At 36.2% G+C, this 17233-nt stretch overlaps 1 protein-coding gene across 1 annotated transcript in view; it reads left to right on the plus strand.

Moving 5' to 3' along the window:
* Window positions 1-7240: 7240 nt before the first annotated feature.
* The window catches only part of LOC140155604 (dynein axonemal heavy chain 2-like), a 106859-nt gene continuing 96866 nt past the window's right edge, over window positions 7241-17233 (plus strand). Inside the window, 13 exon segments of the mRNA XM_072178517.1 lie at window positions 7241-7312; window positions 8210-8379; window positions 9164-9240; window positions 9942-10311; window positions 10763-10927; window positions 11845-12083; window positions 12737-12928; window positions 13266-13403; window positions 14057-14164; window positions 14597-14802; window positions 15324-15453; window positions 15865-16047; window positions 16679-16893. Of these exon segments, the coding sequence (XP_072034618.1) occupies window positions 8235-8379; window positions 9164-9240; window positions 9942-10311; window positions 10763-10927; window positions 11845-12083; window positions 12737-12928; window positions 13266-13403; window positions 14057-14164; window positions 14597-14802; window positions 15324-15453; window positions 15865-16047; window positions 16679-16893 (2168 nt within the window). The 5' untranslated portion in view covers window positions 7241-7312; window positions 8210-8234.

A 17233-nucleotide genomic window follows, 5' to 3' on the forward strand; every position in this document is an offset into this window, starting at 1 on the left:
ATACGGTGACATACCCACTGGTCAGAGAAATTGAAACAAAAATAAAACAATCAAAAAGCGCTAGGCTTAGCCATGGTATACTACAGTGACTATGCATGCCATGCATACATTGATACAATGATAGTATTGATACATGCATACAATGACATGCATACTGAGGCTTATCATACTCATTTCATGTCATGATTTACTTACCGCATAAAACACCACGGTGTTGAACTTCACTCAGTAGTTAAAGCTGTGCCAAACTCACAAACCAGTTCACACGTCTATAATACTGCTTCTTCATACTGCTAAATATTAGCTTTTTGGGTAAATAGTACTGGTTCCGAGAATAAATCCAATAAACATGATAACCAAACTCACGGCGTCCCATGAAAATAATTTTAATTTCAGGCAACTTTAGGGACAGCCCGTGGTACTACTAGAACTGGGCCAGTACTTGTGGCTTGAACTGGGCAATTGCGAGTACGCTAGAATTGGCCCAATAAAAGTGTCACTTTTGCCGGCCTAGTATTGGGGCTTTTTTTATAGCTCAATCCGTGCCGCTAGATCTTGCCCAACACTGGCCCAGTACTGGGCTTGAAAAGTGGAAAACCGCTGTGGATATCACGACGGCATGCCAATGAAGTGTTAATAATAATTGAAAGTTATTTATAATTTAATTTTTTTAAACCCCAGTTCTTACATTCTTTATTGACTGTGTGGAAACTAGTAGGCCTATATTTTTAAAAGTCATTTTCTGGTTTTTGTAAGTTTTGAGCAGCATTCAAATTTCAGTCACTTGTTTCGTTCGACAACTTTTGATTTTTCAGCAAATTGCGCAATTATTTTCCAATGAAGCTGCGATCGATCTTTTAACAATCTTCTTCTAAAACAGTTCAAACATTGAAGTGATCGGACAAATTTAAAAGAAACACAAGTATATAGATCTCGATGACTATTAAACATCATATCAAGTTTTTATCTATTTACTGTAAAAATCATCGGAATTGGGAGAACGGTCGGACAACTGCGTTTTGGACAAGCGGACAAGAAGACGGGCAAGAGGAAAAAACAATTCACCTAGGCTACATTTCTTAAAGGCCTTATTCTGTTTTTTAGAAAATAATGAAATTAAAAGTCAAATGCAAATTGCTCATCAGGAGGATCTTTCAAATCACCGTGTAGGCCTATTTGGCTTCAACTTTTTCATATAGCCTACACTCTAGTCAGGGCTGTCAACTTTTTGGAATTGCTTGGCGTGAGAGAGAGGTGCACCGGGATTTGCCGGGACTATAGGGCCTACTTTGATCAGCTCGTAATCGGCGGGCCTTATAACATCGCGGATTAATATGAAAATGTTATTTTTAACTTAACTTGTTTTTCATGGCATCTCCATGAGAAGCATCACAAATTTTACTTGAAGTCCTATACTTTGTCTACTTTCTTTAAGGTTGGTCTGAACCCTGGAATTATGGAAACTTTCGGGCCTCATAACTGCTAAATTGTTGGTCTAAAAAAGTATATAAGTATACATATTTAGAATGGCAAAGACTTGATAAGTTCATGTGTGAGGTCAAATTTGGGCCAAAATGCTAATTTTTGGCCCAAAATCCCAAAAAACTGTTTTTTTCGTACCGTACATCCTACCAAAACAATTCTTGGTCCAAAATTTTTTTTTTTGATTAATTTTTAAAAACTAGATACAAATATCTAGGAGCGGTTTTTTTTATTTTTGACCAACTTCACCAAAAATATTTGAAATTTGGGCGAAAATGATTTTTTGAAAATTCAGCATTTTTTGACCATTTTTGGTGCACAATTTCGAAAGTTGGTCGAAATTCAAATAATGAAAAAACGGCTCCTAGATATTTTTATCTAGTTTTTAAAAATTAATAAAAAAAAATTTTTGGCCCAAGAATTTTTTATGAGGCCCGAAAGTTTCCATAATTCCAGGGTTCAGACCAACCTGTTAACACACAAAATATAGACCAGACAGGTCAACTAATAGGCCTATCACTCTTAACATGTCTACTTTTCGGCGCAGTGATAAAAGCCTAACATTTCCCGCCAACAACAAATCCCCGGGGGGGGGGGGGTTCTTCCTGGTTGAAGGTATACGGGGATGTGCCACGGTTTTGGGGTACCTTTTCAGCGATTTTGGTATATCGATGGGTGGGTTTTCAGTGGATACCAATGCGCCCAATTGGGCGCATTTGGGCAAAAATGCCATTAAAGCGCCCAATTATGGCAAATTTGGGTGCTTTTTGGGTGCTTTTTCTTGAAAATTGGTATACTGATGGGTAGCAAAAACAGCAAAAAGTAGGTATATAGAGAAAGTCAGCATCCGAAAGTCTGCGTGGCACACCCCGTACAAAATTTTTCGAAGAACCCCCCGGGCAACAAATTTCCCGACAACAAATTATTTTGACGATGCGTGAGATTTTACTTAGGCCTATTTTCCAGCTTTTGGCGTGACATTTAATACCGGTACCTAGGCGTAAGGGTGTGAGTGAGTCCCGGGAATTCGAGTCCCGCCCGATAATCCTATTACCCGGGCAGGAAATTCCCTGCCCGGGTACCTGAAATTAAAAAAAAAAAAAAAAAAAAATTATTTTTAAAAAAAAGTGTCTCTGGACCTAGACCTAAATGCTAGGATCATGATAAAAAAAAAAAAAAAAATTGAATTTTGCACATTGTTTTGTAATTTTAATATAAAATTGATACATAGTTTTCATGTCATACTCTATTAATGATATCATGAAAAATGCATTCAATTTGAATGCATTTTAAAATTACAAAACAATGTGCAAAATTCAATTTTTTTATTTTTTTTTAGGTCAACCATGATCCTAGCATTTAGGTCTAGGTCCAGAGATCTACAAAACCGAAAAAACTTTGAAAAAAAAAATTTAAATTTTTTTTTTTTTTTTTTTAAATTTTTTTTTTTTTTTGCAATTTCGGGTACCCGGTTACCTGCCCGAAAAATGCGCCGGGTACCCGGGCACAAAATTACCCGAAAATCACACCCCTACCTAGGCGTAGGCCCGGGGCGTAGGCCCTATATTAAAAAAGTTGTACATCTGTCCATGCGAAAGTCCATGCCCTCCTGATTTAAGACTTTTATTTAATTGAACACATTCGATCGGCATATGGTCTGTCAAAATATGATAAGAAACCAAGAAGTTAGCAACAACTTTTCAAAAAAATCTTTATTTTTGGCAGGCATTATAATTATAAATATGCAGTGTCCAATTAATTATGCAAATTAAAATTTACCAAACGCAACCGTGCGGATCATAGCATCTTGTGTGTGTATGTATAGGCCCTACCATGCCTCGTACCTGAAAACTTTAATTTGCATAAATTATTCATGAACAATATATTATAATAAACTGGACTTGTCAAAAATAAAGCCCATCCATATTTCACTGTTAAAAATTAATTCGTCAAAAATCATGCTGAATGATGTATTTGTCTTGCTATATAAAAAGAACAATAATAGCATTTCACATTAATTTGAGTCATTTCCAAAATATTTTTATGATTATATTAAAAAAAGAAAATATTCAATTTGTAAGGAACAATCCCGTATAGTTATACAGAACAGCACCCTAAGCAAAAGTTATATAAAAGAACCTCAAAAGTTCTATAACAAACCTTGAAGATTTAAATAAGCATGGGGACTTTCAGGGACTCATCACAAAGTTAAATTACGGTGAAAGTAGGCCGCGCCTAGTGATAACCCTCAGTTTTTAGTAAAAATCATTTTCTTGGCTAAAGAATTTTCTGTTCTACTTAGAACCCTCTTTCTTAAAGGTCTTCAAGCTTAAGGTTCTACAAAGTAGGCCTACCATGTTATTGGCTGAAGAATTTTTTTGGCCTTTTTTTTCATTTTTGTTCTATAAGGCCAAAAAAAAAATTGTTTGTTTGTCCATAAAGGCTTATGAAATATAGTTGGGTCGGTAGGTCGGATTTTTTTTTTTTTTTACAGATATTGTACTTGAAACTGACAACTGACAAGACTGGTAAATAAGTCCAAACACACAGCACTTCACTGGTTTAACTCTTGAGATGGTTCTGCATAGGCCTGCCATTTTCGGGTAATTTTGTACCCGGGTACCCGGCGCATTTTTCGGGCGGGTAACCAGGTACCCGAAATTGCAAAAAAAAAAAAAAAAGTTTTTTATTTTTTCGGTTTTGTAGTGTCCCTGGACCTAGACCTAAACGCTAGGATCATTCATGGTTGATCTAAAAAAAAAAAAAAAAAATTTCAAGATGTTTTGTATTTTTTAATATGAAAATTGATACTTTGTATTCATGTCATACTCTATTAATGATTTCAAAATGCATTCAAATTCAATGCATTTTGAAATCATTAATAGACTATGACATGAATACAAATTATCAATTTTCATATTAAGGTTAGCCGAGAGTTTTTCATGCGCCTGATTTCAGAGGGGCGTAAGTTCATAACAGAAACAGCCATGCAGAAAATGAACAAGCGTACTGGGACGTAGGCCTACTTACAATAGAATATTGATCCACGGTCAAGACATGAAACTTGGCTTAGCTCGTGCCCGGAGCTCGTGAGTCGGGGGCGGGCGGGGGGTTAGGGGCCTACATGAGGGGCGACATGCCGGGTCGGATGCCGGGGAGGGGTACAAGCCATTTTTGGCAATTTTCATAAGGATTTTATAAATTTTAAAATTGATTGGGGCACTTCGTCAAGCTACGCCCTGGAAAATGTGTTGATTTTGAATTTATAGCCTTGATATCTTTGATGAAATAAATCAATGATGCTATTCCCCTGATTACAATGTAATAGGGTAGTGTCACAATAACAATAACAACAATAACATCAACAACAATATCAAAAAGCAATTATTTGCAAATCGAATTTGGGAAGAATATTCAAAAAGACAGACTTAGCAGGCCTACAAATTTCTGAATTATATAAAGTGAAACACAATCAATCACGATTCACTGCAGTCAGCGAATCAATCAAATAAAACTAAAAAGAAAGGAGCAAGAAAGAATAAAGAAATAGTGAAAAAGAGAAAAAAAGAGAGAGAGATAAAGAAAAAAAACGAAAAAGAAATTAAGAAAGAAAAAGAAAGGAAAGAAAGAAAGAAAGAAATGAAAAAAAAATGAAAAAAGAAAAAGAGAAAGAAAAGAGGAAAGAAAGGAAGTAAAAATGAGAAAAGAGAGAAAAAAGGAAAGATAATTCAGCCACATGGGGACTCGAACCCACAAAAATGGTTCATAACAGATTCCCAGTCCAACGCTCTATCCACTGGACCATACATCAGCTTACGCAATTTCTTATTCTCGAAGCGGATATGTAACTATAATTTGATGTAATTACTTGATTACAATCGCGTCCGCACAATGGCTCCAGGCTCTTAGAATAAACACGCATGTCGGCGCTGAAATTTTGAACGAACTGATGGAGGAAAAACCTTGTTTTTTGCAATACTAGCTTCAATTTGGAGTGAAAAACAAATGGGATAGCAATTGGCAGAATATTGAGAAATAATGTAGGTATTCAGATGTCTAAATTAAGGGGGTACTACACCCCTTGATAAATTTATGACTACTTTTGCAGTTTTCTCAAAACTAATAAAACACTGGTAACAAAAATTATACATATTATAGGGGCAAGGAATCCAGTTACTACACTGGAATTTCAGGTACTCAAGACGAGTAGTTATTGATTTATTGATCAAATATTGGTTTTCCCTCATTTTTGACTGTAACTCCACAACTGTTGTCTGTGCTGAAATAAAATTTTCAGTGCAGTAGTTGTAGTCCTTGCCCCTATAATATACATATCTAACTTGTCACCAATCTGCTATAATTTTTGAGAAAAATGCAAAAATAGGCTCAAAATCAGACGATGGTGGACTACATTATTCACTGTGGCAACAGCCAATATCGTAAACAAAACAGACAATATGACGGCAACACTGCCTGGACATTGGACGCCCCGTGCTGAGTTGTGTTTACAGAAAAAAAATGCACAAAATATATTTCTCAGGGAATGAGCGGGACTCGATCTCGGGACCCTATGCACCGCAGGCGAGACCCGTTACCATTAGACCAAGCGAACCGTGATACACAATGGGGGAAATTTTAGGTATATATCATAAATATACCGTGCGTTATTCATACAAACCATTCAAAAAACAGTACTTACAATGAGGTTCACTGGCGAACCTCAACGGATTTAGACTGATAAAATAGTGCTTAATAACATACGTACAGTTTTGGAATAATTTGAGACATTTTTGTGTTTACGTGTAAAACCAATGACAAGGTCAAAATTCAGCCAATCTTGGCCGGCCCCCCCTGCTCAAAATTGGCCAGGGGTGTAGTACCCCCTTAACGCCCCGTTATCAAGATATCGATAATTTCACAAAACAGTTTTTTCTCAGACAAGATTCTCGAAAATGTTCCCCAAAAACGGGCTTTTTAAATTTGATCGGTACTGTATTTGGTTCTTCCCCATGGCAACATTATTTCTTTAATCGATTTGTAGTACAATACAAAAAGGAGAAAACAATCACTCGGCGTGGTTTTATACGGAGCGAACATTTGAAAAAACTGCATGGAACGTGTTTTTGATCTTGTGAACATGGTGCGTAAAAATGATTTAAACGAAGGATTTTCAAACGGATTCTAAAATTTTTTATAAACACACAAAAATAATGTAAAGATACATCCATGCACCAACATTTGACTCACTGCGACGGATTGCTGAGAAAACGCGGTTTTAGAGAACAACTTTATACGTCTTTTATACGTTTTTTATACGTTTCTTCGTGTAACCTTAAAAATACAAAACATGAATGATCCTAGCATTTAGGTCTAGGTCAAGGGACACTACAAAACCGAAAAAATAAAAAACTTTAAATTTTTTTTTTGTTTTTTTGTTTGAAAAAATTCAAAAATAAAAAAATAAAACAAACAAACAAAAACGGTCGGGACCAGGGTACACGGTCGGGCGGACGAGGACAAACAAAACAATTTGGGCCTAAAGAAGAGCTCTCAAAGAACCAATTGTGATTTTCATAAAATTGAATAATGTTATTTACTCGTGTCATGCCTACCCTGGTTATTCGCCTGTTATTCACCCAATAAATAGCCTAAGTACTTTATAATCCAGCACACATTGCTTGGGAGGTATAGGAAGTTTGCATATACCGTAAGATATATTTATTTGAAAACTCTTTTGTTGTCAAGGCAATCGTCAGTGATCGTCAACAAGTTCAATCAATTAGGCAAATAAGTACAGAACTAACATGAGAAAAAAGTGAACTCTGTCGTGGTATGTAACTTTATTTAATTAATTTTTAAATTAGTGGATATTATAAAATTTATTTTTATTGTACGATGCACGTTGAAGGTTGCGTGAGACTGGCAGTTTGTGCGTAGTTTAGACATGAAGCTTACCGGGTCGCTTGCCCCACAGGCACAGACAGTCGCGTCGCAGTGCCAGTGCATGAGTGAGTGTTTTTCAAATGATGAGGCGGAGGTGACGAATTCCTCAGTCTTGAAATAGAACCCTGTCATGCCTGTGCATGTGTGTTGGCTATCGAGAGGTAGCTCTAGCTTGAGATGCTTTTAAATACAGTTTTACATTTACTATCTTACATTATAGTCAGTAGTCATGGTAGTTGTAAAGTGTGCTGAGGCTTGTACTAGGTCGGATTAACATCGCTAGTAAGACTAAGAGGCGTTGTTGTTGGCTTGCGGCGTTGTGCCTGTCACTGTCACAGTCACAGTCTCACAGAGGCTGAGCGCACTACTCTACTATACTCTCATGCTTTATTACCAGTTGTAATCCCGACTCGATCTACAGACATGTATGCGAACTCATTCTTTCCGACATTCCGCGCACCATTAACTTGACATGGAACAAGCTTTCAGCAGTCAACTGTTTCGCAACCAGACCCCTTAACTGTTAACTCTAAGTTCAAATTCAAGAATCAAGTCATCTCTATTGCAAGACCCTGCTCTAAACAAAAACTAGTCCACCCTCGCAAGCCTCCAGTTTAAGGTGGTACTACACCACTTGATAAATTTGTGACTAAATTGCATTTTTCTCAAAAAATAATGACACACTACACTGTAGTGGTGGCATGTCATAAGGTGGTGTAATTTGTGTTACATGGTTAAAATTTTACAGAATAAACAGTTGTCTTTCATGTGTTACCTACTCCAGGTTTATGGTCTTCTTGTTCAATTAAATGCACCAACAGTACAAGATGGATGCAGCAGAAAGCAGTGTTGAAACAGATATGCCAAATGAAGGGCAGGAAGAACAACCACTAGTCAATGGAGAAACAAATGAGAATGAAAATAATAATGCAAGCCCAGACCCTTCAAAATCAAGTAAGTCTTGTAAAAGCCTTAAACATGTACCACTATAATTTTACTTACATTCTCCAACGTCTCATTGTGAAGAAACTTGTTTGTAAAAAAAAAAGTTCATAAATCCTTACACACAGAAAACGAAACATGATATGATACTATTGATAGATTTTGATTGATTGAATTGACTAGGTTTCACAGCAAAATATTCATACACAAATATAAAATTACATGTAGAATATATACTCATGGATACAAAATAATATAAAGATATGATTTCAAAATACAACAGGAGATATAAAGTATAAAATTATGGAATCATTAAATTAAATGGAATGGAAAGATATCTCTAGACCGAGGTGAATTTTATTTTATTAATTCAGTTTATTTGTAATCTAGCGCATGATGGTGCGCCACATGATTCCGTCTGTACAAATGTAATTATTTGACCTGATGGTGATGCTGTGACTGACTAGTAGAAGTAAAAAGACAATTTAATAAAGCAAAAAACAAAATAGAAAGGAAAAATAGTGAAATCTTTAGTTGAGAAAAAAATGATAGGAAAGACCCCATTGGAAATTTGCCATTACAAACTATTGATTTTGAACATAAATTGTAAAAGTTACATACACATGTACCAGTTCAGAGTGCTCTATACATTTCTGTTTGCCGTAGGCGTGAAACCTTGGGTACCAGCTCATAGCTGATCTGTGTATACATATATTTATATTGATTTTGAACATAACATATTATGTCATCATACATTCAATCTCAATCTTATTTTAATCGTACACTGACGTTTTAGGAGAAGCTTCAGATCATGAGGACCAGCTCAATGGCGAATCAGTACCTGAAGGAGGAGAGAAAACACCACTGGATGTGGTAGGTCAAATAAACCCAATCTCACTTATCACTTAAAATTTATGAACAAAATCTGGTGTTAAATTGTGAAATCCAGAGTTACTTATTTGAATCAATACCTATGTGCTCATGGCTCCTTTGCTCCCCCATACCCGGAGCATATATAATCATTGGGGCATGGGTCACCTGTCATGTGTCCCCTAAACAAAGTAAATATTTGAAAAATTCCATTAAACATTGCCAAAATATGGCTGATGTCCCTTCATCAGGCCAGGTGCCCCTCAATCAGATGACTTTCGCAATGCTTCTCCCCTACATAATGGATCAAATTATTTGGCTAACTGTTCATTCTGCAGTTATCTTATAGGCAAAATATCTCATTCTCGATCATGAGAGCCAATTTGGATAGGCAGAGATATTTGTGTCGAGTGTACTGTGCAAAGACCACACTTTTACAGCGCAAACACAGCTTTTGAGAATTGACCAATCATGGTTTTTAAATACGGTAGTTGCTAGATAAGGTCAAGGTTCCATCATGTAGGTCGCGCGATCTTGTTATTCCCCAAAAATTACACTGATGCAGAAGGTACATCCTCTCATGAATCAAGTATTAGATATTTTGCCTATATGGTAAAGTTTAAATGTAATTAATAGTGCATAACTAATCTAATGTACCAAACAGTTGAAACAAATTGATACATTTCCTTTAACCATATTTACAGAAACAGTATGTGAAAGAACGTGCCGTTCTAAGCGGTCTCCAACCAGAGATGTGGAAACCTGAACATGACCAAACCATTGAGGATTTCTTCACCTCTGGTGATCAAAGAGATGGCGCCGCTGTACGTCCACGCCTTATGATAGTCTTTGTTGACCCACAAATGGGTTTGGTGGTAGATTATTCCATTGCACCACAACCAGTAGAAGAACTATGCTTTTTTATCAAAAGGGAAGGTGTTATAATCACTTCTGAGAACATTGATATGGAGGTGCAGTATGGCACGGTGAGAAGCGGCCATATTGAGAGCTTGTTGCGTTTAATGCAGAGTATTTATGCCCCTTTGTTTTTCGACAACACATCGTGGCCTGATAGTATCCTTTGATATTCATGTTATATGTTGTATGAGTTATACATGATTATTTCATGCAGTATCTTTGAAATTAATTAATTATTTATTTTATTTGTTATACTGTGGTTAATTTGTTTTTTGTGTGTATTTTCTCGCAATGTTTTTCCAAAAATTACATCCATTCAAATGGTACTGTACAGCAGGAATTGTTTTGAGGATTCAATTTTCTTGTTTTTTGCATTTAAATTCAGAAATGGGAAATTAAAAGACTGGAAAATATATTTAGTCTGTAGAATTTAATATGTAGGTCTTTGGTAGAGTAAAGAATTAACAGCCATGCACGGCTTGCATGTAAGGCGCACCAACACAATACAGAATAAATTGTAGTGTAGTCAATAACCTCAAAATGGGTACATGTAATTCAATGTGTCTATGGTACACCATTTTGCATTCCTTAACCATGTCACTCTCAGGTATTAAAAATGACTTTTCAGCACAACTTCATCGCTTCATGGCCAGTATTACTGACACCCACTACAAAATGCAAGGTCATACAGTACTGTACATTCCCAATGAAGGATTGGGTATACCACCAGAGAAGGCTGCCAAAGACAAGGAGCTAGTGCAAAGACTTGAAAGTAGGTTACTATAGAAAAATTATTAAATTTGTGTACATCGTGGAACATTCAACTACGCTTGTTACTCCGCGACTAATCATGCTAATACACGAGCGTACAGTGGTACTGTACGCGTCCATATTGCAAGGTTATCTGCGTACAACAGCTTACTACACACAGCCACGCAGAGAGTATGTTCCACGATATACACAAATTAAGTAATTTTCCTATAGTTTTATTAATATTATATACATACCGCATAGACCTTTTACTCTATTATCATTCACTATTCCAGGGTACCGCTTGCAATATTTTCATGACCGCAATCTCTTCAAATGTCAGACTTTATGTGTCGCATATATTATCTCGTGCCTGGTGATGAGAGTACAGTGTATGGTACCCTGCATGATGGGATATAGGGGGAAAAGTATGGTGCAGAAATGTGTCATAAGCAAAGAAATTTGACCAGAAGAGCTCTGACTCTGTATAGCCTCATATGTCACAGTATGGCAAATCCGCAATATTGGATTGTTACTTTTGGGATTTAAAAGTGTACTTCTGCAATTTTTTGACAAAAGCCCAAATGGAACAATGATTGGCACCATAGTTTGTAATTTTCATGCCTATGAGTGTTACAAAAGTTTTTGCATGTAGTCATTGTAGTGCATTTCAGTATAATGCCCAAGCAAATTAATCCTTGGTCTCAAAGCTCTTGTAGATAATCTAATGTGGTATACTTTCTTTTTCTTTTTGCTATTGAACTTCCATTTTAGGCAATTCAACACATCTAAATGCTAATATCCCATGATCATAAAATCATTGCTTAGTCTCTCATTTATTTAGATGAATAAAGAAAACAACAAGAACAACAACCTGTATCATTTACAAATATTTTATATCCTGATAACTCAAAGATTACATGTTTGATTTCATTTTAGCTGCAATGGTTCATTGGACAAGACAAATCAAGGAAGTGTTAGCCTCGCAAGATGCGATAGAGACATCAGAAAATGCCGGCCCATTGGAAGAAATTGAGTTCTGGCATAACAGGTGTACAGATTTATCTGGAATTAGTGAGCAGCTACAAAAACCAGGTGTAACGAGGGTACAAGCCATACTAGAACTCTCCAAATCTTCCTATGTGGGGCCTTTCAAGAAACTCTCTAAATCTATCCAGGTAAGATGTTAGGCTTCATCAAATTCAGAGGAGATGGGTGAAGTTGGTCTCCCAAAAACCAAGTCTACATGGATGTAGCCATGAAATGGAACTATAAAATTAACTCCAGAAATGGAAAAAATATTTTTGAAATGTTTTTTTTAATGATGAACTTATCAAAACTTGTGAGGTATCTGTATAAAAATAAAGGGGTGATACCCCTGTAACCCCATCATAGCCTGCTCCTGTCCCATGCAGCACACATGTACTCAGCCACCTGTCCAGGGCCAGGTTGATTGTCAGGAAATGGATCCGTCACCCACTTAGATAAGTTAGTATGAATTGGTTGGTTTATTTGATTACATATTCCAGATGTTCTGAGCATTAAAATTCTCATTAATGTGGTAAAAAGTATGTTTCATTGTTATGAAGCAATAAAATTGATATTTAAAACATGTTTTTCAGCAAAAACCTGAGTTCATCACAGAAAAAGCAATATGACTAGGCCCAGAAAATAGTTTGTCTGTACATCCCAAAAACCCTTTTTTTTATAAATTAATTTCATTTTTCAAAGTTAATATGCAGATGGTTGCTACATGACATGGCAAATCATAGGTTGAAAAAGATAATTTCCAACTGCATTTAATTTTGCTATCATTTAATTTGTCTTAAAGGATGGCTCAGCACAAGCTCAGAGTAATCTGAGATTTCTGAATACACTAAAAGAACAATGCCAACAATTGGCTGAAGCCAAACCAGCAGATATACCAGCTATGTTACCTGCACTCATCAACAAAATCCGTATGATATGGGTCAACTCTGACCATTACAAGAGCAGAGAGAGACTGACTGGGTTGTTTAGGAAGGTAAGTTAACACTCTGACTCTCTCACATAAAAATTCACTTTAATACAGTATCTGATTTGTTAATTACCAGCATAGGGAATACGCATAATAAATTAAACAACTCCCTCCAATTAACAGAAGAGGAACATTAAAGTCTATCATTTGTTGTCTGACTTTTGTTGTGATTTGACCCATCGATGGGTCACATTACCTAATTGCTGTGTCATATAGATGAACAGAGGGACCTTAATTTCTCTTTGAATATAGACCTAGGATAAAGAAGAAATTTAAAAAAACCTATCAAATTGTGATGATACAGCATTTATTCTCATTTTTAATGTTGTTATGATTTTATCAGGTGAGCAATGAAATCATCAAGAGATGTTGTGCTGAAATCTCCCTTGATAAACTGTTTGATGGCTGTGTCAAGTCTTCTATACAGAGTTTGAATGAGAGTATAGAATGCTGCAAGTCATGGAGAGAAACCTACACACTGGTAAGTGCTTTTCTTGTATCTTATTACTTAATTCCGAATCTGTAGTGTAAAATACTATGATGTATCGTATCAAAGGCCTTAGATAAGTCTAATTGAACTGTTTTGATCAGACAATTTGATCATTAAAGGTGCATATTGGAATGTCATCTTTCACTGGGTAAGATCTGACACCAGGCCAGCCCATGGCCAGAGGGTAACATGAGTAGGTTTGTTTCACCTTGAAGGCAAGGATAGTCTTGCAAATATGGGCTAACTTTCCCCTAGGCCATCCAATATGCCATATACAGTAGGACTACAACTGGTATCTAATGGTCAGTTTATACTCCTATTTCCACATCTGTTATGGTACAAAAATGTGACAACACAATCATTAAAATTTCTGGCTCCCTTTTGTCTCATCTAAAAACTAGGGAAACCTGTTCAGAATTTCTGTAGATATTTATAGATATACCTGCGTAATCAAGTCCAATGTAGCTGGTACACATGACAATATGTGATATGAGATGATCCAGTCAGGCCAACAAGGAAGCTGTATGAAATTGAAATACAGGTAAAAATAGGGAGCAAAAATAATGATTATACATGAATGAATGGCATAGGTTGCTGTATGGAGTGAATGTATTGTAGTTAATTGGTGTTGGTTTGGTTTCTAGATTCGCCAGATGCACCACAGGTTTTCAACGACTGGTTGGGTGTTAGATCAGACTAGCATCTTTGCACAGGTGGATGCATTTGTTCAGCGATGTAGAGATTTACTAGAGGTATGTTATATCTGCTTCTATTTTAATAAGGCTGATAAAATCATTTCATGTGGATGATTAAGGCCATGGCTTACATAGGGGATGTATGGATTTCAACTGGAATTGCATAATTGTACTGAATTTCCCAATTTGTTATTTGAGAAAACAAAAACTTTTAATTTAAACAAAAAAGATATTTTTACTACAAATCCTGACATAAAAATAAACAATTTAAAACAAAGACACCTTGCAACTTGGTTTTTGACCACCTACAGGAAACAATCAATGTGTTTTACTTTAGCATAAGAAGATGATAATGTTGCAAATATTTGACAAAGTTAATGATGGTACAAATAAGTTGATGATGGTATGCATATAGCAAACTTGCTGATGATGATTACTAAATAATAATAAATGGTAATGGTATGATATTTGCTTTTTCTTCATGATCAGGTTTGCGAGTGTCAGATGCATTTTGCTCGCATGGAAGAAGGCAACAAGACTCCTTTGCCTTGCTTTGCTGGGCAGCGTGGACCTGAAGTCACCAGAAGTCTCCTTGAGATAGAGGGCGCTTTTGACAAGAATATACAGATCTTACGAGATGTGAAGAAGACAATCTTGGATGTGAAAGCAACAACATGGCATGATGATTACAATAGGTATACAGATCAAGCAATGTGCTCTGCTATATCCACAAAAATGTCCCCTTTTGTGGACAAAAGTTGCAGTGTGCATTTAAAATTATATATCCAATTGTAAGGACTTTTTGTCGAGTTTGAACATGTGACTCTCAGTTTACCCAGAAAAGGTTCACCATGATATAAATCCTGCACCTTTGAGATGACTGTGTGATCGGCGAATAGAGTGTCATGCTATTTGCAGAGAATAAGGTTATCCCATATTTGCAGTTTATCTGACTGATCAGCAATGACTGATCTGAGAATTTCATTAAACTTAGGCTTGGGGCCTTGTGCTATGATTTTGCTTCTATGCAAGACTACAGAGAGTAGGATTAGGATAAGTAACTGGGTTACGGTTGAGGCTTAGGTTTTAGGTTAGGATTAGAGTTAGGATTAATGGATTGTGGTTTGGGTTTATAGGATTATGGTTGAGGGTGCAGCCATAATTTAAAATTTCTCTGACTTTTTCAACTAATAGTTTGCATGATTTTGTGTTGTAGATTCCGTGCTGGCATCAAGGATTTGGAAGTGATGATGCAGAATGTGATCACCACAGCATTTGAGACAGTCACCACCGTTGAACAAGGAGTAGAATTGCTGGATGCTTTCCAACATCTCTCATCTAGAGAGGTAAGCTTGAATAGTGGATCACATACACTAACTGAGATTTTGACTAGCTTCTAGCTTTAGGGAATGTAATTACCACATTGAATACAGTCACCACCAATTTAAAATTCACACTCCTTGTGTGGAAGATTAAGGTCATAGTGTATGGATTTTAAATGTAATAGTCCAATTTGTCAGACCAAATGTACGGTGAGCACTAAGTAAAGTCAATCTGTGTAATCGGAAAAATTCATTGCTTTATCTCTCAGAATTGCAATGACATTAATATCCAAAGAACCATTGATATGTTGCATAATATATTTAAAGGTATACATATGGTGTCATTTTAAGGCTTTTCCAATCTTTATATCAATATCTAAACTGGTTTTGCCACATATTTTATAACACCTGTTTTCCGAATCAATATAATTACAGGCAATAAGGAGAACCATTGACAAGAAGACTGTTGAGGTCTACTCCCTATTCAACGATGAACTAAACTCGGTCAAGAAAGAGCTGACAAGGAAGACTTCAAGTGGCGGGCCGCTGGCACCTAAATATGCGGGTCAGTCACAGTGGGCACGATCACTCAAACATCGCATTGATAGGACTATGGAGGTAATGTGTATAAGGTTATGCTTAGTAGGGCTCAATTTTGTCATGGTTTGCCGGAATCAAAATCGATTATTTCATTGAAATTCATCTGGCAGGAATCAAGAGGGCATTTCTTATATCTTAACATTTTGATGCTATTCCATTTAGTTGATCATGTATTTTGTATATAATGATCTGTTCTGTCGGTCGTACATCCAATCTATTGCTCCATTTATCAATCTTACTCTCCAGATCCATATTAAAACTTTGCATTGGAGTGTATAGGGAAATTACATTTTCTTGAGCAGAAATTGGGAGAATATCAATTTGGACTATATGTTACAAGTTAGAACTTGTTCATGAAAAGATTAGGCTGCTGTTTCAAATTCTGTTAACTTTTCCATTCACTGCAAAATCAGTTTTTCACTTGAGTGTCGGAGGGAGGCTGAGGAGTAGCCACAAAATAGCCAAATAATGGCAACACTCGGACCGACAGAATCGTACAGTAACAAAAAGCAATTGTTGTTCATTGAAAGCTTGCTAAATTAGTTAAATACTATTTTATATATGGTACATCTTTTAGGCTATATTACACAATGTGGCCATCCAGTTTAATAGTATCATAACATTTTGGAATTTGACTTATTTCTGATAGATATTGGATGAAGCATACTTCCTTCCAAATATCGGAAGTGGAGCAGAGACCCGTTCCCAATACACTCAGCTTAGCACTGCGCTTGATGAATTCATAAGGAAGACTTTCAATGAGTGGACAACAACAGTTGATAAGGATTGTGTTAAGCTACTTGAAACGCCACTCTTGTGTCGCAGTCAAGAAAAATCAGCCATGCTGGACATGAATTTTGACAGGTAGGTGACATGGTACGCATGTACACACACCCCACCAACACACCCCACACAATCGTGAAAAAAACCACACACACACAAGAAACAGGCATAAGTGTTAAAAACTAAGGTTTGTTTTTACTACCAATTTCAAACACACAAATGAACAACACGTTAGTAATTGCATTTTTGCAGTAAAATCTTGTTTTATTTATAAGCACTAATAACAGGTCCTTTGATGTTAATACATGTACATTGGTTACATTAACAATGCAGACTATTTGAAATGATATCTGGTCTGAAGCATGAGTGATAATTATCCAAAGTGTTTACATTGTAATTCTATTGGTATTAAATATAAGCT

The sequence above is a fragment of the Amphiura filiformis genome, chromosome 6, assembly GCF_039555335.1.
Source record: "Amphiura filiformis chromosome 6, Afil_fr2py, whole genome shotgun sequence".
NCBI lineage: Eukaryota > Metazoa > Echinodermata > Ophiuroidea > Amphilepidida > Amphiuridae > Amphiura > Amphiura filiformis.